General features: G+C 43.3%; 1 protein-coding gene across 12 annotated transcripts in view; it reads right to left on the reverse strand.

The window, feature by feature from the left end:
• Positions 1-8,312: 8,312 nt before the first annotated feature.
• Positions 8,313-26,148, reverse strand: part of HMBOX1 (homeobox containing 1) — a 107,428-nt gene continuing 89,592 nt past the window's right edge. For 2 of the 12 annotated variants that reach the window (XM_032681775.1, XM_032681776.1), the window contains exons 7-11: positions 15,821-15,903; positions 13,474-13,569; positions 11,949-12,043; positions 11,645-11,776; positions 8,313-8,748 (exon numbers count right to left, since the gene is read on the reverse strand). In XM_032681775.1, the coding sequence (XP_032537666.1) occupies positions 8,611-8,748; positions 11,645-11,776; positions 11,949-12,043; positions 13,474-13,569; positions 15,821-15,903 (544 nt within the window). In that variant the 3' untranslated portion in view covers positions 8,313-8,610. Of the gene's footprint in view, positions 8,749-10,943; positions 11,025-11,644; positions 11,777-11,948; positions 12,044-13,473; positions 13,570-15,820; positions 15,904-26,148 lie in introns of all 12 variants that reach the window. The other 10 variants (XM_032681787.1, XM_032681786.1, XM_032681785.1 and 7 more) reach the window with 10 other exon arrangements.

The raw sequence follows: 26,148 nt of genomic DNA on the forward strand, positions 1-26,148 counted from the left end.
TCCTGCTGCTGGTTTCCACTCCAAAATTCCATCAAACCTTTTAAAGAGCTTGAATGTGTCAGGCAGAGTCCATGTCACTCTGGGCTTGAAAAGATCTGCTCACTTGCCAGAATGCAGAAATGAAATGGAAAACCTGGTCAGTGAGTTGATACTCAGAATTCCTGGCTCTGGTTTGCTCCTGAAGGATGTTTTCAGCCCTGTCACTACAGCCCTGTCAAAGAGAGAGGCAGCAGAAACTTCACCAGCAGACTTAAAAAAAAAATATATCCAAAGTCAAATGTGCTTTGAGGAATGGAATATATGCTTAATAATCTTAATGGAATACACTGGGTGAGAGATATTAATTAATAATTTACTTTCATTATCTCTTTGCCCTCCTCGAGCGATCTGATGGATAAACTGTGTAAGTAAAATGTATTTTTAAATCTCAAATGATGTCAAATATATCTCAGAAGGCTGGATTCAACCTCTTAATTAAAGAGGTGGGTTATTTAAGCTCCATGTGCCATCTCAGTGTTACATGGAAGACTTTAATTAGTCGAGGAGAGGGGAGAGGAGGGAAGGAAGTTGAATTGAGGCCAGTGACAGCAGCAAGTGAACACCTAAAAATGTGTATTCTTGAAAAGAAGTTGTTCCCATTGGTACTGTGAGTGTAATGCTGGAAGAACTGAAGTACCCACAGCTCTGCTCTGAACCACAGTGACACTGGGTGAGAGTCACACCAGGATTTCAGTGCAAAGAAGCTGAGAAGTAACTGGAAGATTCAAATAAGAGCTTGAGGAAGTTCCTAAATTCTTTTTTGATGGTGCTCATTTTAGTAAATTTGACTAAGAATCTCTTCACACACCAAAAAACCCCGGAAACCTGTCTGATAAGTGACTGCAGTGGGAGAACAGCACTATGGAAAAATCTGGTCAACTTGAGGGCAAAAATGGAGCTCAGGCTCTGCAGTGCTCAAGGGCCAACAAATATTCACAGAAACAGAATTAAAAGGCACAGAAAACCCTCTGGCAGATGTTTTTTGAGAATCTAGCAACTTGTCAGGGAAAAATGATGGTGTTATTTTGGGTCACCACCACACACTGCTGGTGAATGGCAGGGATGGTGTCCGGCCAAACCTGCAGGTGCAGGATATTCTGAGGTTTTTTAAGGAAAAGAGGAGCTTGGTCCTGTCCCTACAGCATTTTAATTGGGACAGCAGAGAGCTCAAGGACACCGTGGCAACAAGTGCTGGTGAGGCTTCCAAAGAGCCACCAGGAAGGGGAATTTGGAGGAGGACACAAGAGCCAGTTCCATTCCCTGCTCCAAGGGACCGGAGACCAAACGGTGCAGAGGTGACAACATGAGATGAGTTCAGTGGACTTCATGGCTCACCTTCCTCAACTCTACAACCCCAAAACAACAAGGGGAGCTAAACCAGCCCCTGGGCAATCTGTCACATAACTAAACATCCTTTTTGTCTCCAAAACTCACTGAGAAGCGACACGTACATGGAGTGGGGAAGGGAAAACCAGAAGCAGCTTTGCATAGAAAACTGGCCTCAGCTCAGCCCCTGCTGTTGTAAGTCACCATTCATTTAGGTCATTATTTAAGTTTACAGAGGGTCTGTGTTCCAAGTGTCACTAATAACAGTGGTATTAAAGAGAATTAGGGGGCGGAGGATCTCCTGTTTTCAGTCACAGAAAAGACAGAAATCCTTCTAATCGCGACCATGCCAATCCCCAGCGTTCTAAAGCAGCTAATTACACGTCAGGGACACCCAGTCATTCAAAGGAGCTGCCATCACTTCTCCTGCCATACTCCCATGCATTTATTCTGCCCATCCCAATTACCCTGGCTGCAGTTTGAAAGGATTTAGCACAAGTGTGCTGGGTGTTTTGATCAGCAGGATACACCCGCTGCCACGGAACTGAGAGGGAATAAATGGCAGGGAGAGGCTCCTGCCAAGCCATCTGAGGAGGAGATGCACTGTACATACAGAAACATCAAAGGCCCATCACCAGCTCACTCCAGTTCAATGCTGTTGGGGTTCGTTCCTGCTTAAGCTGTTGGCTGGAGCACTCCAGACCTTCCTGAAAGAATGGGATAGAGCCCAACACTGCAGCCATCCAACCCATTAGTTCATTTTCTGGATCAGCCTCATTAAAAGGGGCGTTTAAAGTGTTTTGTGAATTTTCCCCCTGCACTCCAAATGGCAAATCCTTTTCTATCTCCATGACAGTTGTGGCTGACCCATCCCTGGAAGTGTCCAAGACCATGCTGGACGGCACTTGGAACAATCTGGGATAGTGGAAGGTGTCCCTGCCCATGGCAGGGCAGTGGAATGAGATGGTCTTTAAGGTCTCTTTGCACGCAAACTACAATTCTTGGATGAAAGCCACATGAAAACAGGCAGGAACAAACAAATCCAGGCTATTTTTAAGTGACAAGGCCTCTGTCTCACTGGTGCCACTGACATAACTTCCATTGGTTTGATTTGATTTATATTTGTTGGACAAAAACCAACATCAAATCACTGTCATGTTATTGACAGTCCTCAAAACACCCAACCCAGCTCTTCTAGTTATAACATATTTCTCACAAAGAAGATAATTTCTGTGTATTTCAAATTTGGATTTGTAGCTGCCATCTCCAGAAAGCCTCTGGTTTTCATCAATGTGCAACATCTTTAGTCAGACAGTTTAAACCCCATAAATTTGACAACAGTAGGAGAGGCTAAAAAGAAGGTATTAGGGCTGTGCCAAATGCCTGTTGGCCAAGAACTGCTCCAATATCTTGAGTAAACATCCCAGCTGCTAAAAAGCCCAACAGGGAATGCTCTAGTTTGAAATGTTTCTGTAACTCTTCTTGAGAACTGTGAGGTACTTTCTGGTCAGGCCATCAACATTCTCTTCCAAGGGATCACAGTGAAAACTCCCAACTCCACAAAACTCCTTTAAATTGGCTGGGATCAGGATACAGCCCTGACTGCTGCCACAAACACACACAGAATCTGGGCCATCAACACATATTAAGGTCACTGACACAGAACACAGTTTTAAGACCAATCCTGCCACCAAAGATTCCTGCCAAAAGCTACCCCAAACCAAAGATTATTGCCTATGAGCTTAAGACTTTGACCAAAATAACATTATCAAGTTAAATAACTTCAGAGTGCAAGGCTTGAAATAAGAGCAAAGTTTATTTTAACAAAAACTCCTAAAATCTGCTGGTTAATTATTCAGTGAGTTTGAAAGAAGCTGATGAGCACTGGGAGGTGAGGGCTGCACCATGATGGAGCTGGGCTGGGAGGAGGAACATAAACCTTCTGCTAAGAAAATTATTAATTAAAACAAGCTCAATTCCAGGGATAAAAAGGGGGGGGAGTGTGATCTTTTCCAACTGAACATCCACAGCTCAGGATTATGGGTAAAAATCCACACTGAATCTTAGTAATTTGCAGGGAAAAGTGTGACTCCAGTTTTGGACTGAAGTTCACACCCAGGGAACCACAATCCTGCATTAAGGCAGCAATTAATTTTGAGTTTTGGAAATTCTTACACCGATTTTAGTGGTTTTATCCATAGGAAAAATCAAACCTTTTTCTTTATGAAACCCTGTTACAAGTACCATGGGTTTCTTTTTTCTAGCATTGGCCAACAGTAAACACTTAAGGAAAGAGGATCCAAGTAATTATAATGTGGTTTTTTCCCTGTCAAATCCTTTCAGCTTCTGATAATTGTTAATTTGTGATTTACTGACCCAGAATTTGTAGCTTATCACAGTAGTAACCAGTGGGCTTAAATGAACCACGATTTCTCCTCCAATACGTTCAGCTATGTGGAATTTTTCAGCAGCAAGACAAGGATGAACCCTCACAAATGAAGGTAAAAACTGATCTACAAATCACAAATGTTACAAAAACATGAAAAACTTACCAGTCTTATGTGAGGCAATGAAACAAACAGAGTTAAGTCAAATATCCCTGAAGAACTGTGTAAACAGAGCAAATAATTAATGAAAGTTCTAACTTATGGCTTGACTGGAGCCTGGAGCCAGACCCTGCAAATAAAGCTCCTCTCTATTAGTAAACTAGAAAAGTTAACTTTTATGAACAGCAAAACAGAAAAAAAAACCCCAACAAATTAAGAGGATTTCTTTTAACAAGTCAACATGTATAAATCAGAACTAGGGAACAGCCCAACCTGAGCAGCTCTGTACAGAATCATAGAATAATTATGGTCAGAAGAGACCTCTGGAGGTCTCTAATCCAACCCTGTCCAGTTGAGTTTTGAATATCCCCAAGGATGGGAATTCTACTGCCTTTTCGGGTTGTTGTTCTGCCCCTCTGAGTAGGAAAATATTTCTCTTTATATTCATCTGAGATTTTCTTTGATGCAACTTTAGCCCTCTGCCCCTCACGTCTTCACCGTGCCCTTCTAAGAGCCTGGCTCTGCCTCCCCTGGAATGACAGAGTATCCTGAGTTGGAAGGGACCCATGAGGATCACTGAAATCCAACTCCTGACCCTGCACAGGCCCCCCCAGTTAAAACTAACCTATTAAGACAGTCAAAAACCAAAATACGGGACGTCCCCAGAGCCATCTGGACAAACCCAGCTCTTACGATCTCCCTCCACGTAATTTGTGCTCCAATCCTTACACCTTCTGCCCACACAAGGGTCCCACAAATGCTGGACAGAAGGGTCTAATCCCTTTCCACAACCTACTGAAGACTCTTAATGAGGTCCCTTAATTGCTACAAGGGTGCACTGCTGACTCATAGCCAACACATGAGTAATGGGATTTCATTATAGTCACACATATGTTTACAGAGTATTCAGAAGATCAACAGAAACAAGTCTGCTGATTTTTATCAATTCATAATGCTTTTGCAAACGTTTGGGATCTCATACTTCAGGAGAAAAAGGGAATTAAAAAAACAATCCATAAAAAAAGTGGAGGTAGAAATTGTTGTTTTAAGAAGACGGTAAGAGACAACAACTCAAGTATAAGGACTTTATGAGGGAAAAAGTAACAGCCAGAACTTACCCTATGAAGTTAAAAGCAACCTGTGCTCACCATAGTGGAGGAGCATCTTAAATAATTTCTTCTCTATTCACAGAACAGAAAGGTAGATCTGGTCTGCCACCAGACCCACTTCAAGAGAACCCACACAAGAACAAACTGCAGTAACTCCAGATTGGCTACAACAAACCACAACTGAATTGCAATGCTATAAAAACGAGGCTTAATTTCCAAGAAAGTCCAGAGACAGAAAGACAAAGAAGAATCCTATAACATGGAAAAAAACCAGAAGAAAGGCTAAATTCCAGGAGACACTCTCCACCAATTCTTTCACTTACTCCAGATCACATTCACTTCTCCTGGTACCATCACACCAGCATCTGTTCCATCATGGCTAATTAATGTCAAACCAAAAGGTAATTCACCAACTGCAAATTGCTCACAGCGATCTTCCAAAATCAAGAAAACAGCCTTCCACAAAGACCCCGGGAACAGCCGAGCTCTCACTCCTGCCTCGTACCTCTTGACGCATAAAGAAAAGCCAAAGCAGACAGAAACACCCAAACACTGACACCACAGAACCAAGTGTCTGATCCCCCAGTTATCTGCTGTTTCCTCTGGTAAGATGATGATGTGGGAAAGCAGAAAACTAGGATTTACCAGGAACCTGCAGCCAAGGAGGATCTGCCCCTCTGTAGTCGCTCACCAGGGGTTTGTTTACCTGTTTAACCTTCAGAGAGGATACTCGTGCATCATGTCAGCGGATTCCTGACAGTGACAAACAGAATTAAGACCAGATAATTCTACATTTGATGGTACAGACATACAGTTCCAGCGGTGTTACTCTGATCCCGCATCACATGAACCTATAATCAGGATACACAAGTCCTAATACTATTTTCATTCTCCCCTATTGCTTTAAAAAGGCAACGCCTCAAACAATGACTTTTTTTTTTTCTTTTACAGATACTATAGTAAGCAATATTTCTTTCAAAATTGCAGCTGTCCAACACTTTGAGTCTGTTCTTTTTAAAATGAAACAGCCAGAACAAATGGTGGTGGCAAGACCAACGTAAAGAGGTCATCGATTATTAAAATCTCCTTACTATAAATCGTGGATGCTGCTTGTCAGCTCGGTGCGTGACTGTGGAATGAATAAGTAGGTAAAATTCCACTAAGGCTCGAGTTTGCTCGATCATTCTGCTGTGCAAAAATAGAAATAAAAGCTCTCCCCGTCCTTTCACTCCTTAGTACCAAAACATTCATACAAGGCAGTGAGAAAAGAACTGCAGTGGTGCAACGCTGCTGATCCCAGTCCTGCCTTTCCTGAGTCCGCCCCGGTGCTACTTATGAATTTGCCTACTCGAGAAATGCAATAAAACAGAAAAAAAAAAAGACAGCTTCATTCTGCTTCAGTGATCTATATCCAAGGAAAGCACATAAATATTCCAATGAAATCCATAAGTGAGAGTCGAGGCCAAGCTCTACCTATATATCTTCAAAGGTACAGAGACAAAGAGGTGCCAACCCGGTGCCCTCTGAAAGCACAAAATCTCCTCCACACTCGGGTCAGCAGTTTTCCCCAGATTAACAGATGTAAAGCTGATCTCGTCAGCCTGTGCCTGGAGGGGTTTGGGCTGGCCAAAAACCTGCTGAGCAGCCACATTTTAGGGGTTCACGATGCTCTCTGAGAGTTCAGAGTGAGGAAGGGATGAGAACAAGGTGAGTAGCCGCAACTTCCCTTCGTTCCCTCTGCCTCCAAAGTGGGAGAGAAAAGGGAAGCCCATCCCTCAGACTGAGCTGTTTTCCTCTTTTTTTTTTTTAAGCTATTCCCACATAAACTGGGAAGGTAAAATGGAATGTCGAGGAAACGCTGTGGAGATTTTTATACATCTCTCGTACAAAAATTTCCACGGGTTTTTAATTTTTTTTTTCCTTGTTAACGTTTTTCTTGCCCGTCTCTAACACTTCCCGTGCTGTTTCCATCAAAATGTTTCCTCTTACCGGCAGCAACATATCATTTTATCAGGATGCCAGGAGATCATTTCCACACAATGCTAGCAGATGTAATTTTCTTAGATGCACACACAGTTCATCATTTAGATACTAAGATGACAAGGTGATCGCAGGGTGACTCTGCAATGCAAGTTTGCTGTTTGGTATTTGGAATTCTCAAATGATAAAAAAAAGACTTATCAAATATAAATATCTTTAAGAAAAAAGTAACAAAAGTGCTACATATGATCAAGGAAAACAATTCCATTAGTTCCTGCTACTTAAAGTAGGTTTGCTTTACAAATATTACCACATCCATTATCAGTATGGCTTCCAATTATTAATTAAATTGCTCGTAGCAGTATAGCTTTCTCACACCTTAACAAAGACAGAGTAAAGAGAACACAAAACATTCACACCCCATTTCTCAGGTAAGAGATCCTCCTGCCTTTAAACAAACAAAAAAAGTTCATATTTAGGAGAATATTTATGCTCTGAGGGTTTCTCTAGCAAAGGTCAGGTGTCAAAGTTCTCCAATAACCTTTCAGGCTACTCAGGACGTAGGCATCGGTTACACAGACGTGTAAAAATCCACTCACCCATTTTATGACCTTAACAACCTTCCTGGAAAACATTGCTTTCAAAAGTGGCAAAGTGGAGAGGGGAGGAGGGTGGGGACAGAGAAGGCAAGAGGAGGAATAAAAGGTGAAATAGTTAATGACAGATCAATAAGAGTCTAGACCTCTTCTGAGCAGGCACTGCCAGCCATGCCAAAAAGGAATAGTGGTTCTGAGAAGTGGACTGTTGTCCATTAGACATTCAGCTCATTTGTCATTTGATCCCAGGCTGGGCTTCAACCCATGGTCCCAGAGGCAGAAGGCAGCACTTCTCCACTAAGCCACGCAGCTTGTGAGAGCAGAGGATGTCTGTGTTGAATATGTGAACGTCAACGGAAAATATGGGAATGTGTTTCCAATGGACATTCTCAGCACAGCACCCAAAAGTAGATCAAGTCACTGTATGACCAGTGAGGCACGGCTTATTGCAGCTGGAAATCATTTATTCCCAGGCTGAAGTGGGGGTTCTAAGTGTTCTTTTTACTCTCTGTTGATGCTCCCAGTGTGGTGTCCATCGACCCTGTGCCACTACCTCAGCTTGCATCCTTTCAGTCTCAGGGAAGGGAAAGCGTACGGACTATTGTTTCAACACGACCTCTAAGGTTATCCAAGGTTTTTAAGTGTAGCCTAAGACTTGGAATCGAGGGCTGTCTAAAATACCTGGAAGCACTTTGAATGCTAAGACAGAGCAGCAAGATTTTTTTTTTTTGATTTTTTTTTTGTTTTTTTTTTTTTTTCTAGCCACTTGGGGCCGGGAGAGGGGAGGTTGGTTGGTTGATTGATTATTTATTGGGAATTAATACTGAGAGAGTATATGCAAAGGCTGAGGGCACCATGCCATCTTCACAGAACAAGACCCTAACAGCTAAACTGACGTACAAGAAACTGCAAAGTTATACTGTAAGAACACATATTAAGGACCGAGGAAAGTCTGCTAAGGTGCTACGTCTAAAACTAAGTTACTTCTTGCTTTGACCCTCCCCTCTCTTTGTATCAGTCGTCGTCGAGAGCCTCTGTCTTGATCTCGTTGGCTCCTTGCCGGGCCAGTGCCAGGATGGTGTGGTTGACTGCTGCCATCTCCACGGCTAAGGAAATGGGGTCTTGGTGGTCACTATGGCTAGTGCTGTCATCCTGGGAATGTGGGAAGGAGGAGAGAGAAGCAGGGTTATTCCACAGGTAGGAAATCGGTGGGTAAAACGAGTGCGTCCAGTAATGAGCTACGGGGCAGGGGACTGTCGGTTATGGGGGCAGAAAGTGAATTTACAAAGTGGGTTTAGGATTGATTTCCCTCACTGTGCAGACAAAGGAGTGGGGGACCCACCTTTCAAAGAAAATATTAGATGATAAAGATAGAAGTGATACACGAAGTCAGTCGGGAAACCAAATTAAGACAGGAATCGTTAGGCACTGCACAAATTCATGGTGGTATTTGGAACAGACAGTTCTGGGCATCCCCACCCGTGGCAGGGGCTGGAACAAGAGGAGTTTTAAGGTTCCTTCCAACCCAAACCATTCTGGGAATCTCGGATTCTATTTAGAGGACACAACAGAACCAGAAAGGCAGAGAGAAGAACATCCCAGGGAAGAGGCAGGAGGTGGCTTCTTCACCAGGAGAGGCTGAATAGACTCAGGTCCTCCAGTTTGGGAAAGAAATGGCTGATGGTTGATATGGTAAATGTTTATTACAAATAACTAGGAAACAGAGAACAATTGTTCTTGGTTTCTTTATGATTTCATAAGCAAAGGCACCCGCTGGAATGTGTTTCAAAGCACTGTTTCACTTAGTTCAGTTTGGGATTCATTCACTTTTAGGTCAGACACAAATAAAACTGGCTTTAAAAGGCAGGGGTTAAAAAAGATCCAGGGAAAATTAGTCTACTAAATAAAGTAGGAAAAATGAAAGTGGATGCATGGCTTGGCTCAGGAAGCCTCTCAAAAGTACTGACTTCCCCAAGCTCGAAGCTACTATAACAAAATAATTCTATATGTACTTTAAAAGTACTTTTTCTTTAACTATTACTATTGACCTTGCTCAGAGCCAGGATACAAACCCAGCCTAACCCAGTATCCTGTGAAGACACTGAATTCTCACAGGTATAAGAAAAAGATGCTGAAAAACTCCTGGGCTGCCAAGAAAACAAAGGGAATGACTGTGGGGGACTGGAACCACCATAATTCAAATATGGCACTTGGGGCAAAATCATGTTTTCCCCTTTTTAAAACAGGATACTAATAGTTATCACACAGTTTTAAAATTATTAATTACGGAAAGGAAATGAGAAATGTTTCTCAGTCTCCCAACAGCCTTTAAGTGGTGAACTTGTGAGATTTAAAATAAAATGAAGATGACAAATGGCAAATGTTGAGGAGGACAAAAAACCCCAGGATTTGGTAAAATCCTGATGTTATTTAAAAGAATGCATTAATTTACAACAAGTGTCTGGTAAACACTGTGATGTGCACACACCCTAAGGGCCTCTCAGTAATCTGCAGAAATACAGAGCCCTTAATTCTGGAGTTTAAGGCACTTTGTTAGGATTTGAATGAACTTTGTGTTTTAAATTTTATTAGAGTTTCAGTGTTGTTGTGGAAAACAGAATTTCTGGTTTTAACAGCTCGGGGATGTTAAATGGTCATCGGGAGAACTTCCATTTAATCCTCTTTGCTGCTAATGCCCAATTACAGCTCACAGAGGAGCCCAGCCAGATTACTGAGAAATGTCATTTTTAAGGCCTCTAAACAAAGATCTTTAAATTTTAATAACCAATTTATCACTCTTTTCAAAGTATTTTGGTTAATGCACAGAAGAAAAACACAGCTGGGGAGTTTACACCATGTTTCACCTCAGCATTCCAGTCCTGTTTCTGACTGACAGGGAATTATCTGTGCTCAGAGCACTTTCTAAATATTTCATGACAGTCACAGAGCAGCTTCTCCTCATCCAGAGCCAGAAAAGTTGGTTCCACCAAATCTGCTGGTGATGACCTATAAAAAGGGCTTTAATACCCATCAGCAGCAGAGCAGCTGGGGATGCCTGTGCCAGATATTCCTTGTACTGGGCCACAGCCAAGTGTGTGAGGGACTCATTCCAGGACACTCAGCAGCAATTACACTCCAGCAGCAGCTTTTGGAGAGGGAGAGCTACTTAATTCTCCCCAAAAGAGTCAATGGGAAGTGATGTGCCCACCCCAGATGTTGTAGCAGCACATAATCATTTCATTTCAAAACTAAGAGAAAACTGGTGGAATCCACTGGTGCCAAACACACACACAGCCCTAGGGGGGTTTGGCCAACACTGGAGGAAAATTGGGAAGGGGGTGCAATACCTGTCAGGAAGGTGTGTGAAGGAAGGGTCACCAACTTTAGGGTAGGTGAGGGCTCAGAGTGCGGGAAGGGGTATTCTTTTGCTAGAGAATTTAAAAAAGAAGTTGCTGTCAAGGGTTAAAAATAACCAAGAAAAGAGAGAATAGGCAAGAATTAAAATGCAAAAACGAACAAAAAAAAAGAAGACAGGTAATATGTAAACAATCCAAATAGTGGCACATTGCTGCAGAACAATAGGGAATAGGCCAAATAAAGGTCAAACTTAATCAAATCCTTTCCCCCCACCCTTCACCCTTTGTCTGTCAGTGTCTTAGGGATGGATCCTGAGATGCTCCTGAAAGGTTCCCCCACAAAACAAGCAGAGGGAGCTCAGGACCTTCCAGGAGGGTGCTCAGTGCTCATTTTCTTGCTGGGGAAGGCACACACAGGGAATGTAAAGTGTCCTGGGCAGTGACTGGGGTCAGATCAGCTGCTCACAGCAGCTGTAGCCCAGGTCAGAACAGGGCAGTTCTTGCAGAAATAAAGAATAGGTGCAAGAGATCCCCAGTTTTCAGGGAAACTTGTTGGTGCCTGATCTACAGGAGCAACTGTTTAAAGACCTCTAACACCCTCTCCTGAGGGAGGGTAACTACAACAGAGCCAAGGAGGGCACAAGGTGTGGTGGGCACTGGGTGAGCTGACACTCTCCCCACGTGTATCATACACTGCCTGTGGTGTGAGGGGTGTAACTTGCTTGTTTGGAGCAGATCCTCCTGTCTTCTTCTACCTTCTCTGCTTCTCTGCCTCCCTCTGAACATCTTCCCTCCTCCTCCCCGTTGCGTACTTGCCAAGCGTCCTGCGGGGAGGCAACAAATCCACGGGAGTGAATGCTGAACGCTCACCCTCTCCCCATTAAAATGACATAAAACTAAATTAAAAACAAGAGATTATTTTCAAGAGGTCAAGGGCCTCTTGAGGTGTGAGTGAATCTCCCTCTTTGGGCCCCGTGGCTCAGCCCTGGTTCTCACCTGCTCTGAGTAGTCATTGCCATCCACGTCGTCGCTGTTGGAATGACCTCCCGGACTCTGTACATCTATTCCATGGCTCTCCAGGATTGCTGCTTCTTCGAAAAAAGCAAATGGATCCCTAATTTATCTGATGCATTGGGGTAATTTAAAGTAACTAGGTGGGTTGTTTTTTTTTCAAGGAGTTGGAATAACTGGAGGAACTGAGTTAGTTCTCAGCCTCTTCCTCTTCACTCTCCAGTATTTGGGAGCACGTGTACAAACACTGGTTAGCCTGAAATCCTTCCCTGCCAATTAACAGATCTGTTTGAGAGTGAGAATCTTTGTTTTCCAGCCAGTCCTACTAGAAATTAGCTTGATTTCTAATGTACTGGAGTGGCAAAAGAATTCCCTGTAGCTCTTCCCACATACTTTGGACTGGCAGGACTTGAGGGGGGCAGGGAGTGTCTGCAAATAGATGGAAAAATTTTTGAAGGCACTTAAGGGATTTAAAAACAAACATATCCATCTTCTAGTAGGATCCATGCATCTAAAGCTTCCTCTGGTTCTTTTCAATCTCTTTCCAGTCCTTCTGCCCAAACAGCACAGATACAACTCCCACTCCACCCACCTTGGACTAAGTTTGTTTTGTTCCCCCCCAGTCTCTTCTAGCAGCAATTTCTCATTTAAAAAAATAAATTCAGGTTAAATTTCAGTAATGCGTTAAATCATGTAAAAAGAATTTTTTCTTACTCAGAAAAAAAAGCAAAAATACAGAGCATTTGAAAGAAATAAAAATCCTGGTAATAGGCAGGTATGGATCTCTTCATCCATGTGCTGCAAAAGTAACTCTGCATAAAGTAAGGGCATAAAATCTGGCATAAATGCCAGGAGTTTGTTGAATCCTGGCCACTGAGGTGAGTTTATTCTCCTTGGAATGTCTTTACCACATTAGAAGGTATCCTTCTTACAAGTTCAGAGTCACTTCCAATTTCCTTACAATCAACTCCTCACACTAAAAACCTGCAGGGTTCACTCTGAAGTGACTTTTGTTTTATCCTGATCATCAAGAAAAAAAAATTACTTTGTTCCAGCCACTTGTCACTGTGGAAAACCTTGGAAAGCTGGAGGGAGCAGAGGTATAACCAGAATAAACAGGATGGCAAGGCTGTGAACCCACCAACGTTTCAATCTCCCTTATTTACAATTTTGAGGTTTTATTTTAGATTTTCTGGATACCCAAAGGAGCCTGAGCATAGGGAAACACAACTCCAACAACAAACTTCTCACTTTGCTTTTTAAAGTTGATCTTCCAGTAAAACTTTGTAACAGCACCACTTTTCCTGCACTGATGACGGGCTTCCACAAACTAAACTCCTGCACGCATTCCACAAAAAATCTGGAACAGCAAGGGGCTGATTTTCATAATTCCTCCACACTTCTACAGAGACTGTCAGAACCTCCAGTGTTCCCACTAATATATTCTGATGTAATTGCCACCTCTCCTGAGCAAGTGCAGCCCCTGCAAAGAGGCTCTGTGATACATTACCGATATTGGCTCTTCTCTTGATCTCCTTCCTCCTGTTGGCAAACCAATTGTACACTTTGAGGGAGGTGACTCGCTCCAAATCCGACAACTTTTTTCCTAGGAAAGGAACAGAGATAAAAATAAAGACCCTCAGACATTTGCCCCCCATCCCTGGAAGTGCCCAAGGCCAGGTTGGAGGGGACCTGGAGCAACCTGGGAGAGTGGAAGGTGTCCCTGCCCATGGCAGGGCGTTGGAATGAGATGGGCTTTAATGTCCCTTCCAACTCAAACCATTCTGTGATTCCAAGAGATAAACCCCTGAAACACAGACAGCACTGAAAAGTTATTGTAACTGAGAATAAAGTGAATTTTATGTGAATCAAAGTCCTGTGTGGCCAGGTGTTACGGCACTAAATGCCAAATATCTCCCTAAAAACAAAAGAGCCTTTCTTTTTTTTCTTTTTAAAATCTGAAATACAGGAATTTCTTTGAAGCTTCAACCAAGTCCAGTGGTGTGGGAGAAGGGAGGGCTGCTTTTCTAGTTTGAGCACGAAACTGGGATTCCAAAACTCAAATTCAATTCACAGCCCTGCCACAAACCCCCTTCCCTTGGGCTCCTTCTCTTACTTCTTGCCACAAGGATACAAGTTCAATGACATGTTTTCTTCAGCAGAAAAATGAATGAAGAGATTTTTTTTTTGTCATCCCCCTGTAATCTGCTTTCCTTTCTCTCAACCCCCAGCACTCATCACACCCTCCCAGATGTGCCAGGACACTCGTGATCTTTTGGGAGAATGGGGGGTGGATGTTGGAAACCAGATCACTGGATTTTTAAACTTAAACCAGCAAAAAAATTCCTGACAACCCCAAGGTACCTATGGAAAACTATTCCTTTTTCTGGTCATCAGTATAAAAGAGGGGAGACTGGAGGAGTTCAGCATCACATCACAAAAACCTCTTCAGTTGGCCTTGTCCCTGTATAAAATACTCTATGTAGCTGCATCAGTGCTCTGCAGGCTCCTTAGGGATGAGACTCCCCTGCTCCTGAGTCTTTCTCAAAGTTTATTTATTCAGCATACAAAGCACCTGCGTAACTGCAGCAATCTGCACACTTAAGTAAGTCAGGAGAGATGAGACAACTGAAAGAAAGAAAAATCTGGAAACTGATAGCTGTGCTGGTGCCTAATTCTCTGCATCAGCACCACTGACAGTATTTCACTGCTCCTGAGACAGGAGTGTGTTTCAGCAGCTTGTTCCAAGCTGCTCCACAAACCAAATCCTAACCTCTTTGGTGCTCTACCCAATAGATCTTTCTGCTCCCACAGCCAAAAGACATAAAAGCTGCAAGAAGGGAATTTTTCAATAGGTATCAGGAAAAAGTACTTTGCCATGAGTGCTCAACCTTGTGGAATAAGGGCTAGAGTCAGGAAAACCTCCAGTTTTGGAGATACTGAACTAGGTAAAGCCCTGAACAACCTTATAAGCTGGTCCTGCCTGACCAGATGACCTCCAGAGGTCACTTCCAGCCTAAACTGGTCTGATTCTGTGCTATCCTGGGACTGTCCCATCTCTCTACAACGACCTGAAAGGATAACGAGGTGGGGATCACTCTCTTCTCCCAGGTAACACGTGATGGGATGGGAGGAAACATCCTCAAGTTCCACCATGAGAGGTTTAGGTTGGATATTGGGAACTATTTCTTCATCAAAAGGGTTGTCCAGCCCTGGCACAGCTGCCCAGGGCAGGGGTGGAGTTCCCATCCCTGGAGGGGTTTCAAAGCCGTGTGGATGTGGCACATGGGGACATGGGGCAGGGGTGGCCTTGGCAGTGCTGGGGGATGGTTGGACTGGATGATCTCAGAGAGCTTTTCCATCCTAAATATTTCTGTGGGTTTATGTTCATGACTCAAGCTTTAGCTTTCCGTTCATTAATTTTTATTCTGGTTATATAAAATCTAAATATATCCAAAACACAAGGTCTGACATCTATGTAAATGTTTGGTTAGCAAACCTAAGCAAAGGCAGGTGCATCCACTAACACCACACTGAATATTCATGCTCCTCTCCCAGTCTGACTTCTCCAGGAACAGGGAAAATGCAGTTTGTTGACACAAATACAACGTCCTCAATTAATATCCACGTTCTAATCCGAGATCCCTGTCTGGAAGCTGTGAAGAAAACTGAAATCCAGGAAAGATGAGCTCCTTTCAAGGACCTGCTCTATCAGGTTGGGCTCGATGATCTTGGGAGGTCTTTTCCAACTCAATAATTCTATGATTTTATGTATGATCTCCTGCAAACATCAGTCTGAACCCAAGGTGTTGAAATCAAATTGCTTTTTGGGAAGGACACCAGGAGCAGCTCCTCACCTGGTTTCTGGATAACTGCATTACAGGCATTGGCAATTTCTTCTCTCTTTGCCTCGTCTGGATATTGATTCTCATTGAAGTAACTGCAAGGAGGGGAAAAAAACCAAGTTTTTTTCAGAAATCAGAGCGTGAAGGTTCCAAAGCAGCTCCACTAAAAGGTGTCAACTGCTAATTTGTACAACAGTCTTAGAGAGGTATCACAAACACAGTAAATTTTATGCACAAGGTAACATCAGCTTGCACTTGCATCCACGTGGAGTGGAGGAAACTTCCCAAACGCCTCAAATAAATTAATATTATCTCAGCATGTGCAGTGTCACCTCAGCATATGGAGATAAAACAACTTAGACAATTCCATGGATATCAGATTTAAGACTATCCAGTGAAGCATCATGTCTTAGACACCACAAAGCATGGTTTTTGTTTATTATAATCTTTTTTCCCCCTGCTATACCCCAGCTTAGGTAGAAGGATTCATGAATATGGTGAAAATAAATGTTCACCATTTATTTCCATCCCTGGGTTAATAAATACACATCCACACATACTTATCTATACGTATGACCCACAAACACACAAATATTGCAATACTTCAGACAGCTATGGTGTGGAGGTGGCACAAAATTACACAGAAAGATTTCCAGAGTCAGGTTATGTTTTTTAAAAACCACGATTTAAAATTTTTAAATCTTCCTCCTCAGAACACCACACTGAGTACATACAGCACATTTCCAACAGTATTTTTTCCCAGAATAATTGTGATTTTATTATAGTTCATGTGCAGTAAACATCCCATAGAAGTTAAAACTGTTTCCTCTTTCACTTCATTTAACTGCTTTACAAATTTTAATGAACTGATTTACATTCTACAGAGCTTATCAGATCTGCACTAAAAACAACAAAACATCCTGTTTACTTCAGTGGACTCTGATAATCACACCATAAGCAGGGACTACCACTGTTTTTTTCCTGTAGGTTATCCACAACAGATAATCCTAGGAATTCTTTCATCAGCTTTGATCAGCAGCAGGTTCAGCTGTTGGACAGCTGCTCCAGATTGGAAAATCAGATATTTCCTTTAATTGTGGATCATTTGGTAGCAGGAGATTCAGGCATATTGAGGCAATTATTATTTTCCATGCTCGTATTTCTCCTCCAGTGGATTGGCCCCAGCCCAGTCACTTTCTGTGGAAATCTGGATTCTGTTCCACACAGCAACTGCTTCTGTCCCACTTTCTGAATGCTCAGTTTGGATTTCAGGCACTGCTTCTTCATCCCACTGCTCCCAGGGTTATTTACACTCCCAGCTACCCCCACAAACAGGGGCCTATTCCTAAGTTGCTACTCAGTGAGAATGAAAAAGCCCAGTGAGTTGCTGCATTAATGTAACTCCAGGGGATTTGCTGGCTTAGGGAGCAAATGGAACCACAGGAATAGTTCCACCTTCTCTAAATGAAGGGCAGGTCATGTCCATATGACCCACATGGGCCTTGCAGGCAACACATTTCCACAGGAACACCCACTGCTCCTTCCCTGCACCTCTGAGCTGCTCTTGGGAAGGGAATTTGGAGGCACAGGTTGCCCAGAGAAGCTGTGGCTGTCCCTGGATCCCTGGAAGTGTCCAAGGCCAGGCTGGATGGGCTTGGAGCAAGTTGGGATAGTAGGAGGTGTCAGAGTTGGAACTGGATAAGCTTTAAGGTCCCCTCCAACCCAAACCATTCTGGGATTCTGTGATAAAGGACAAGTGGAATCCATTTAGAGGGATTTTTATGGAAGCTGGGGATGTGATTCAGAGTGAACCCCCTTGTTTCCTAAACTCCTTCTCAGAGAGGAGTTGGATGAGGCTGGATCCAGTCTTAGGCTCTGGATCCAGGCTGGGAGATCTGGGGGTGTTCAACTGGAGAAGAGAAGGATCCAGGGAGACCTTCCAGCACCTTTCAGTGCCTAAAGGGGCTCCAGGAGAGCTGGAGAGGGACTTGAGACAAGGGATGGAGGGACAGGACACAGGGGAATGGCTTCCCACTGCCAGAGGGCAGGGAAAGATGGGAGACTGGGAAGGAATCCTTCCCTGTGAGGGTGGGGAGACCCTGGCCCACGTTACCCAGAGAAGCTGTGGTTGCCCCATACCTGGAAGTGTCCAAGGCCAGGTTTGCTGGCCTTGGTCTAAGGATTGTGAGCTGGTTGAAGCTTTAAGAGTTGAGAGCTTGTCAGCCAGCACTTCTGAGACCTGTAGTTTGTTGTGGGAGGTGGGAACTTGTTAAAATTTTGTTAAAGTTATTTGTAAAATTTGAGAACTTGCCAGTCAAGGCTTCTACTATTACAGAGTGGCATAGTGGCTGGAATTAAGGTGACTATCTAACAAAAGGATGAGTTCCCTGACACATGGACTGGTGTCTTTGTTTGACCAGATGAGAACTTGTAACAAACATCGCACCCTCTGGGCATGGTCATTTTTTAAACTACATTCTCCCCTCTTCCATATCGATCATCCTTCTCTGATTTCAGCCTTTGAAGGGATGTGTGGGTCTATCTGAATATGCAAATTTCTGTTCAAAGGGGTCGTGTTCTGCACAAAGGTGCATTTTTTTGGAGAATGAAGAACCTGGAAAACAGATTACAAATTACAAAATACATAAAATTAAGAATCAGTTTATACTTGAACTGCCCTTTCTTATGTTGATGCAAGAACGTGAGACACCAATTAACGCAGCAAAGACAACACAAGAGCCAAGAGTGATCCTTCTCTTGGCACTATAACTCAACACTATCCCTTTTGCAAGCCACAGTCAGGCTTTCCCTGGCTCCAGCAAGGCAGCTCATGTTTTCCAACCACAACAAAACTTAGGCTCACACTTACATTTCTCTGGGACAACAGGAAATCTCCCCGTGATGGAACTAAATTCCAGAACTGGGCAATGAATGAGGCACCTCTGCTGGCAAACGAGGAAGTTTTATGCAGTCCAATCATTTTTTCAATTTAGAAACCGCTGAAAACAGTAATTCTTACCTCTAAATATTTTACAACTGAAGCAAAACTTATTTGATTAGATCAAGATGTACTTTTTGGTATTCCAAAACATCTTCTTCAAATTCTAACACAAATTTCTTAACTAAACGTTTTTACAAGAAAAATGATTCCCACTTGAAAATCTGAAATTTTTTTTCATCCTAAATCCCTGTTCTAAAAAAAAAATTGAGAAGTTTTCAGGCAGCTCCTGTGGCCAGGAAGGTGTTTTCACAGAGATCACAAAACCAAGTGGGTACCAGAACAGAGCTGGAAAGGCATCTTTAAGAATGGTTTGGGTGGGAAGGGACCTTAAAGATCATCTCCTTCCACCCCCTGACATGGGCAGGGACACTTTCCACTGGCCCAGGTTGCTCCAAGCCCAGTCCAACGTGGCCTTGGACACTTCCAGGGATCCAGGGGCAGCCACAGCTTCTCTGGGAAATCTGTGCCAGGGCCTCCCCACCCTCCCAGGGAAGAATCTCTTTCTAATCTAACCTAAATTATTAAGGCTATAATATTTTTCTCCATGACCATATCGTGCTTTTAACCTCTGATGGGGTGCAAGCTGCTTTACCAGAGATCACACTCAGGAGTTCCCACTCTTAAAGGAAAAGGTCTCACAGCTACAGGTAACTAAAAATATACAACCCTCAGCCCCAATTGCTGATTTGCAGCCTCAGCCCCCAAATTCCCTGCACACCCACCTACCAAAGCATCCCAGTTCATTCCCATCCCTTCCAGGTCTTAATGGGTCTTGTGGGTGATCCACCAGGAAACAAAGTACAACATTTAAAACCTCTCAACATGTGGCACTTGGTTTAGTGAGGAACATGATGCTGGGCTGATGGTTAGACTTGATCTTAAGGGTTTTTTCCAGCCTTAACAATTTTATGGTTCTATGATCCTACAATTTCTGGAAAGTAGGAGAGAATAACTGAGTTTTCAAGATAGAAAAGTCATGGAAAGAAAAATGGTAGACTTCATCACTGACTATTCTGTTTGCTCATGTAGAGGTTGTGAAAACACTGTGATTTTTTTGACTACAGTTCTTCTTGCAAGCAGTAAATTAATTAATCTGCCTCCAGTTCTCTTTCTTATCAGCCAGGTAGACAGGGGAAGAACGCAGGATGTCTGAATTTCTCTTCACAGCTACAAACCTCAGCCTGCTCACAGTCTGAAAAGTTCCTGAAAGCTACAGATGAAAAATTTGAAGAGATATGAACTTAAAAGGAAGGGAAAAAAAGAGCAGGCACAAGTAACTCTGCAAAGGCACACTGCTTTCTAGACAAAGGGCATCTGTCAGCTGAATACCTTCCATGAAGAAACCAAATGATCTCTTTTGTAGAAAATGACAGTGGAGGATTAAAATGAAAAGTGGCCAAATAATTTACATGAGATGAGAATCCAGATGATGGTAAAGAATGTAGATATCCTTGAAGCGGTTTCATTTCAATAACACTGAAGCCCAGAAAAATTGCAGATTCAGAGAAACCCTCTTTCTTTCAGGGATAATGTGCTTAGGACAATGATGGAGAGGGAATCCATCTCAGCCCCAGGCTCTGTAATGGAAGCAAACACCTCCCCTCCCCTCTTTTCCAAGGTGCCCCTCTCTGAATTCCTGCAATAGCTGCCAATCTTTCTTTCTGTTGCTTCTGTTCTCCAGGCTGAGATATCAGATGCATTAAGCATGTTCCTGATAATCCACAGTGGAAGTTTTGCTGGTTTGTATCAGCTCTGCAGCCGCCAGGGAAAGGTCTGAAACAACCCAAGCTACGGAGCGGCGGAAGGATGGGCAGGTTCGGAGCTTTTCCAACCAGATAAACTCCCCAGAATTGATCCAAGGACCCCCAGCTGGGGAAATGCTTAGTTTACAGCATGACAGAGTGGTTAAAGCTGCCAAGTGTGGGAGTGATTTAAAGTGGAGAGGCTCAAATGTGTTGCAGGGTAACAATTCACGTCAGCGACGCTCTCAGGTGAGCTCATCCAGGTGTGTGCACACAGGGCACTGTCCCTGGAACAAGGATGATTTACCTTGCAAACAACAGGAGACAGGAATACACAGATGGGTATTTATCGGACAACAGCAGATGTGCTGCAGGCTCAGTCCCTCCCTGAACTCTGTGTTTGCATCCCTGGGCTCCCACTTCCATCCGTGCGGGAGTTTCACCTCCGAGTGAAACATCCCAGAACCCTTGTTGGGATCCCAGACAGAATTACTGAATCATGGAATGGTTTGGGTTGGAAGGGACCTTAAAGATCATCTCCTTCCACCCCCTGCCATGGGCAGGGACACCTTCCACTATCCCAGGTTGCTCCAAGCCCCATCCAACCTGGCCTGGAACACTTCCAGGGATGGGAAGTCCATCTTCCCTGAAACTCAGGCTGCAGTCCAGCTTAACACAATTCAAGCACAGACCGAAGAACGATCCCATCCTCTCCTTCATTCCCTTTCTGTGGGAATGTTTTCTGCCCGGTTGCTTCCCTGGTCCAGCTTCCCACCCGTGCCAAGAGCAGCAGTTGTGCAGCCAAGGGAGGCAGGAGATGGCTGGAACAGGCAGCTGGGACCAGCTCCTCCCACAGCAGAGCCCACACATCCTCCTCAACTGATGCTGGAAGCAAAGCCTGAGCGATGGGCTCCAGGGATGGATGGATGGAAAAACAGATCTGCCCGTTTTCCCCAGCTGACCCCTGCTGATGAACAGAAGATCCTGCTGTCCTCAGGAATGGAGCTCCCTGCCAAACCCTCTGCTGTCTGAAAATACACAAGAGAGTCCAAGCTGCTCCTTTATCTCTGATAGGATGCCTGTAATTCCAGCTCCCTATCCAGTTTCCCTCCAAAGGGTTCCTCTGCTTTCCACTGACAAGTCACAGAAACCACTCACTTACCTATTTATCTCTCATTAGTAGATTTATCAGCCCAGTATCACCCAGCAGCCGGAGGTCACTGTTTGAGTCTTTGTGGCTTTTAACAGAACTATTATTCAGGCTGTCAAATCAATGGAAATATTTCTGAAGTTGGTCTGTCATCTGTGCCTCAGATCTTATCTCCACGTGGCACGAGACAGACTGTCAGAGGAGTGACATTCAAAGCATAATCTCATCAGAAAGTGTAATGACTAGTTTATTTCCCAGTAAATACTGGCCAAGAATATCCCTAATGCCATTTCCAGAGAGGTCAGCAGATGACACCATCCGTTTCATCTACTGATATTTCTACAGATCCTGTAATAACGACAGGGGTGTCAACTGAAGAGTTCACCCCACAATATAAAGTCATTTCTATTTTTGACAGCAAAATTAAAGCTCAGAGATAACGCTCTGCACAGATAAACTCTGATGGAGTCGAGAACTGCACCGAAGGCACCGTCCTCTCCTTCCCTCAGGACTGCAAAACAACCAGGCCAGGCTGGGAAGTGCAGCTCTCTGGATGCAAGGGAGAACTTCAATTCTGCCATTCCTGCAGCAAAACAAACCTAAGAACAAATCCCCAGCCCAGAAAAACCCACTACTGAACATGGTGGCTACGGCTCTCTGCTGTTTTCCCCACAGCACTACCCCTTAGCTAATGGATTCCACACTTCCACGGATCCACAGGACTGGAGAAACCACTTGACCTGTTCTACAGCTCTGACCAGAGGTTTCTCAGCTATTCTGGCATTAAGCCCAGATCTTCTGTTTGACCTACAGAGATATCCAGTCCCTACGTGAAAAATTGGGGTTTTATCCAATGTAGAACCTTTACCATAACTTTAAATCACCTTTGGAACTAAACTGTAAAAATCCTCGTTTTTTTAAAACCTGCATCTCATTCCCAGCTCGAGCCTTCAAGCCCAAGGTATTGTCAGGGAGAGCACAGTTTTTAAGCTTCTCATTGTAAGAAATGTTTCATTCCTGTACTTCTCTTCATGGCAAGTGCAAATCTGGAGGAGATCAACAGGACTAGATCACTTAGAGCACCAGACGTACATAAACTGTAATTATTTCCCATGCCAGGATGTGTTTGTGTGTGTAAATTCCACAGTCATGTCAGTCAGTATGCATTAAAAAACTTCATACAACAGAGCTGGCTCTATTCTGGTTTTACAAATCAGTGCCTGAACTCCAAGACAATCATTTTACTGATGTTTCTTAGCAGGAACCTACTCTACAGTGTAGATTAAAACGCCAAAAATACACCTTGCACCAGAGTGGAGAAGCTGTATGACCTTCAAAGCTAATGCAACAACAAGCTTTTCATTTTTAAACATCACTTTCTCAGTATTTTGACAGCGGTCTCAAGGACCACAATCCTATCAAGCTGTTAATATTATCCTAGAATTTGTTTAAAAACAGAATTAATTGATAATAGCTCTGAAAGCCTCACACTTGCAGAAGATAATCTGTGCCTCCTAATCTCCAGCACCCTACTGTCGAGATAATTAACAATTAAAAAAAAGAATAGTTGAGACAGCGGAGGTGGTGATTTACTCTTCCTTGTAATTGGATTTGGTGATAAGAGTATTTTTGAAATGACACAACAGGCCTCTTCTGAACAGAGAGATCTGGAGTTTGGAGCAATTTGTAACACACAGGTACCTCCTGCTTAAGGCACCTTGAAGGCCCTGACAGCAGACAACAGCTACAATTTGGACTATCCTTAAATTTAGAGGCACCACAGACCCCCAAAGTCAACAGTGTTCACTAAATTGTTCCTAAAACAAAAGGAAAAGGGGAATTTTTTTGAAGCCAGCAAGAAACCAACATGATAAAGTGAGAACTGTTCTATAATATTTCAACAGGAGGTTGGTGTGAGCGAACAGCACCTTCAAAGCTCTTCCTAACAAGGCATCCAAGCATGAATAATGGGATCTCTTCCTCTCTTTTATTTACTGGCAATATTTAAATTGAGACCTACATGCTACAGGGATATTTATGTGGATTAAATCCTCTGGACTCAGAGACTGATAAACAAGGCCTTTATGAAAACAACTGTGGAACAAACATCTCCTCTTCATTTTTTGACTTGGGGCAGGGGGAGAGTTATTTTAGTTGCATCCTCTGGATTATCTGGTTCTCCCGAGGCAAGCAGAGCTCAGGCAGGGTCAGCCCATGGATGAAACATCTCCAAAGGGATGAGACCCTGCAGAAACCAGCCCTGGCTGGTTCCCACCCGCTGGGAAGGGCTGTTGGTGACCCACCATTCCAGCCAGAGGTCCCCTGATCGACGCTGTGGTGATCAGAGATACCACTTGCAGGCCAACAGAGGATTCCAAGGCTTTATATGGCAACATGAACAAACAGCAAAACTTGGATTTTACACTGTTCAACACAAACTATCTTTTTCTGCCCTCCTGAAAGAAATTTTACACTCATCAGAGCCAGAACTCGGTTTTCAGCTCATCTGAAGTTCAGTATTCCCAGAAGAATAGCCTATCCTTCCCTCAAAATTGTGCTTTAATGGGAAGTTCAGGACTGGATAACAAAAAATGTGTGTACATAATGTCAGCAAGGCCCCTCAGGTTTTTCTTAGTTTAACCTCAGTAAGGTCTTGTTTTCCAAAATTTTATAGTCCTCCAGGCTGGGAAACTTGAAGTCTCCCTTTGTCCTAAACCTCTAGGAGGGGAAAAATCCCAGTCCTGAGATTTGTGATAAAGCCTGGCTTGAGCTGACAGCTTCCAACATCACCACCAGCATTTCCCCTCAAAGATCCACGAGTTTTTATTTTCAGTTTTCAGGCTTGGACCAGACTCAGTTCAGCTCAGAAGAGCACTGACAGTCATCACTGCTGCTGCATTTTCAGAAAATAAAAAGGAGGATCCTACAGGATTCCAAAGACAAGGCAAATTCCTGCAGGATATCCAGCACCTGAAGTCAAGAGGCTCAGGATTAAATCTGATTTTGGGCTCATTACATGTATTTTTAATGCCTGGTACCTCCAAGATCTGGGCTAGAACTGTTATCCCATTAATTGCTGTACAGACAGAAAGCAGGAAAAGGTATTTAATTTTTTAATATCAATCTATTGTCTGCCTTGTAACCTGAATACAACACAACAGATGGATTTGAGCAACTGAGAATGAGAAATAATGAATGAATACAGGCCAGCAATGCCAGTTGATTGAACTACTTCGGTGCCAAGACCAACTTCCTGGGGTTCTTTGCAGACAACACAGCAAAGGAGGAGATTTAAGGGAAGTTTTAAGCCATCAGGTACCTCTGGGATCCTTGAAGAGGATTTCTCAAGTCGGGCAGCAGCAACATCTTGTCATTTATTTTTATTTATTTCCTAGAGATTATTCAGTGGCCACTCACCGTCCACAGGGAGGAAATAGCTGGGTTTATTATCCAACTTTTTACTTTTTTTTTTGCCTATAGGACTATGAATTACCTCAGAAATGCTAAGCTCCAAGGACTGCAACAGATTACTTCATTTACCGACACCCTTCGTGCTTTGTATTCCAAGAGGGCTTTCCATACCCAGACCATCAGCTCCTTCAAAAGTGTTCTGAAATTGTCTTTTTTCATCTTATTAATATTATTAGAAGGTAATATTCTACAGGTAGAAGAGCAGCAAAGTTAAGAGATACAGACCCAGAAAAGCAGCCACAGAGCTGAGAAACCAACTCACAGCTCCTGACTCCAAGATTTGTGCCCTCCGTGGTTTTTTCCACGTGTTTCCTCTGAAGTGTCACTGTCAGTCTCCAGATCAGCTGAGTTCCCTTGGAACAGTCCTTTTGGGAGGCCTGACTTGAACAGTGCTGGTTGTGATGCTCCAAAAACAACTGAGGAGTTGCTGACTGTATGTCTAGAAAAATTAATTATTCCTGTCATTTTTGGGCTCCAGTGAAGTATTTGATGAAGTGACAAACGGGAAATTATTCCTAGTTTTGGAAAAGACAAATGTGAGTATAACTATGAGACAGGGTAGGAAGAAACATATAACCAAGAAGGAGACTAAAAAATGAAGCTAATGGCTTGGAGGGCAGTGATCAGTGATACTCCTCAAGTATCATCTCTGGATGATACCTTAAGAAAAACACTTAATGATCTCGATACAAAGTGTGCACATGGTAGTGAAATCTGCTGATGACAAAGTCAGAAGCCACATCAATACAGTGAATTGAAGCACCATAAAAAGTAATGGACAATCCTGAGGGCAAGAACTAAAGAGAAATGTAATGGTGCAGCTTCCAAGGTCACCCACTTTGGGAAGAACAACTCCACAGACACAGAAAGATCATCAGCTGGAAAGACTGTTTTCTGTGAAGGTCCTGTGACCAAAAGACAAAGTGCAACAAAAACACCAAAAAGGTAAAGCCTGACAAGAGCTGAGGATGCTGCT

This window comes from Chiroxiphia lanceolata, chromosome 3 (assembly GCF_009829145.1).
Source record: "Chiroxiphia lanceolata isolate bChiLan1 chromosome 3, bChiLan1.pri, whole genome shotgun sequence".
NCBI lineage: Eukaryota > Metazoa > Chordata > Aves > Passeriformes > Pipridae > Chiroxiphia > Chiroxiphia lanceolata.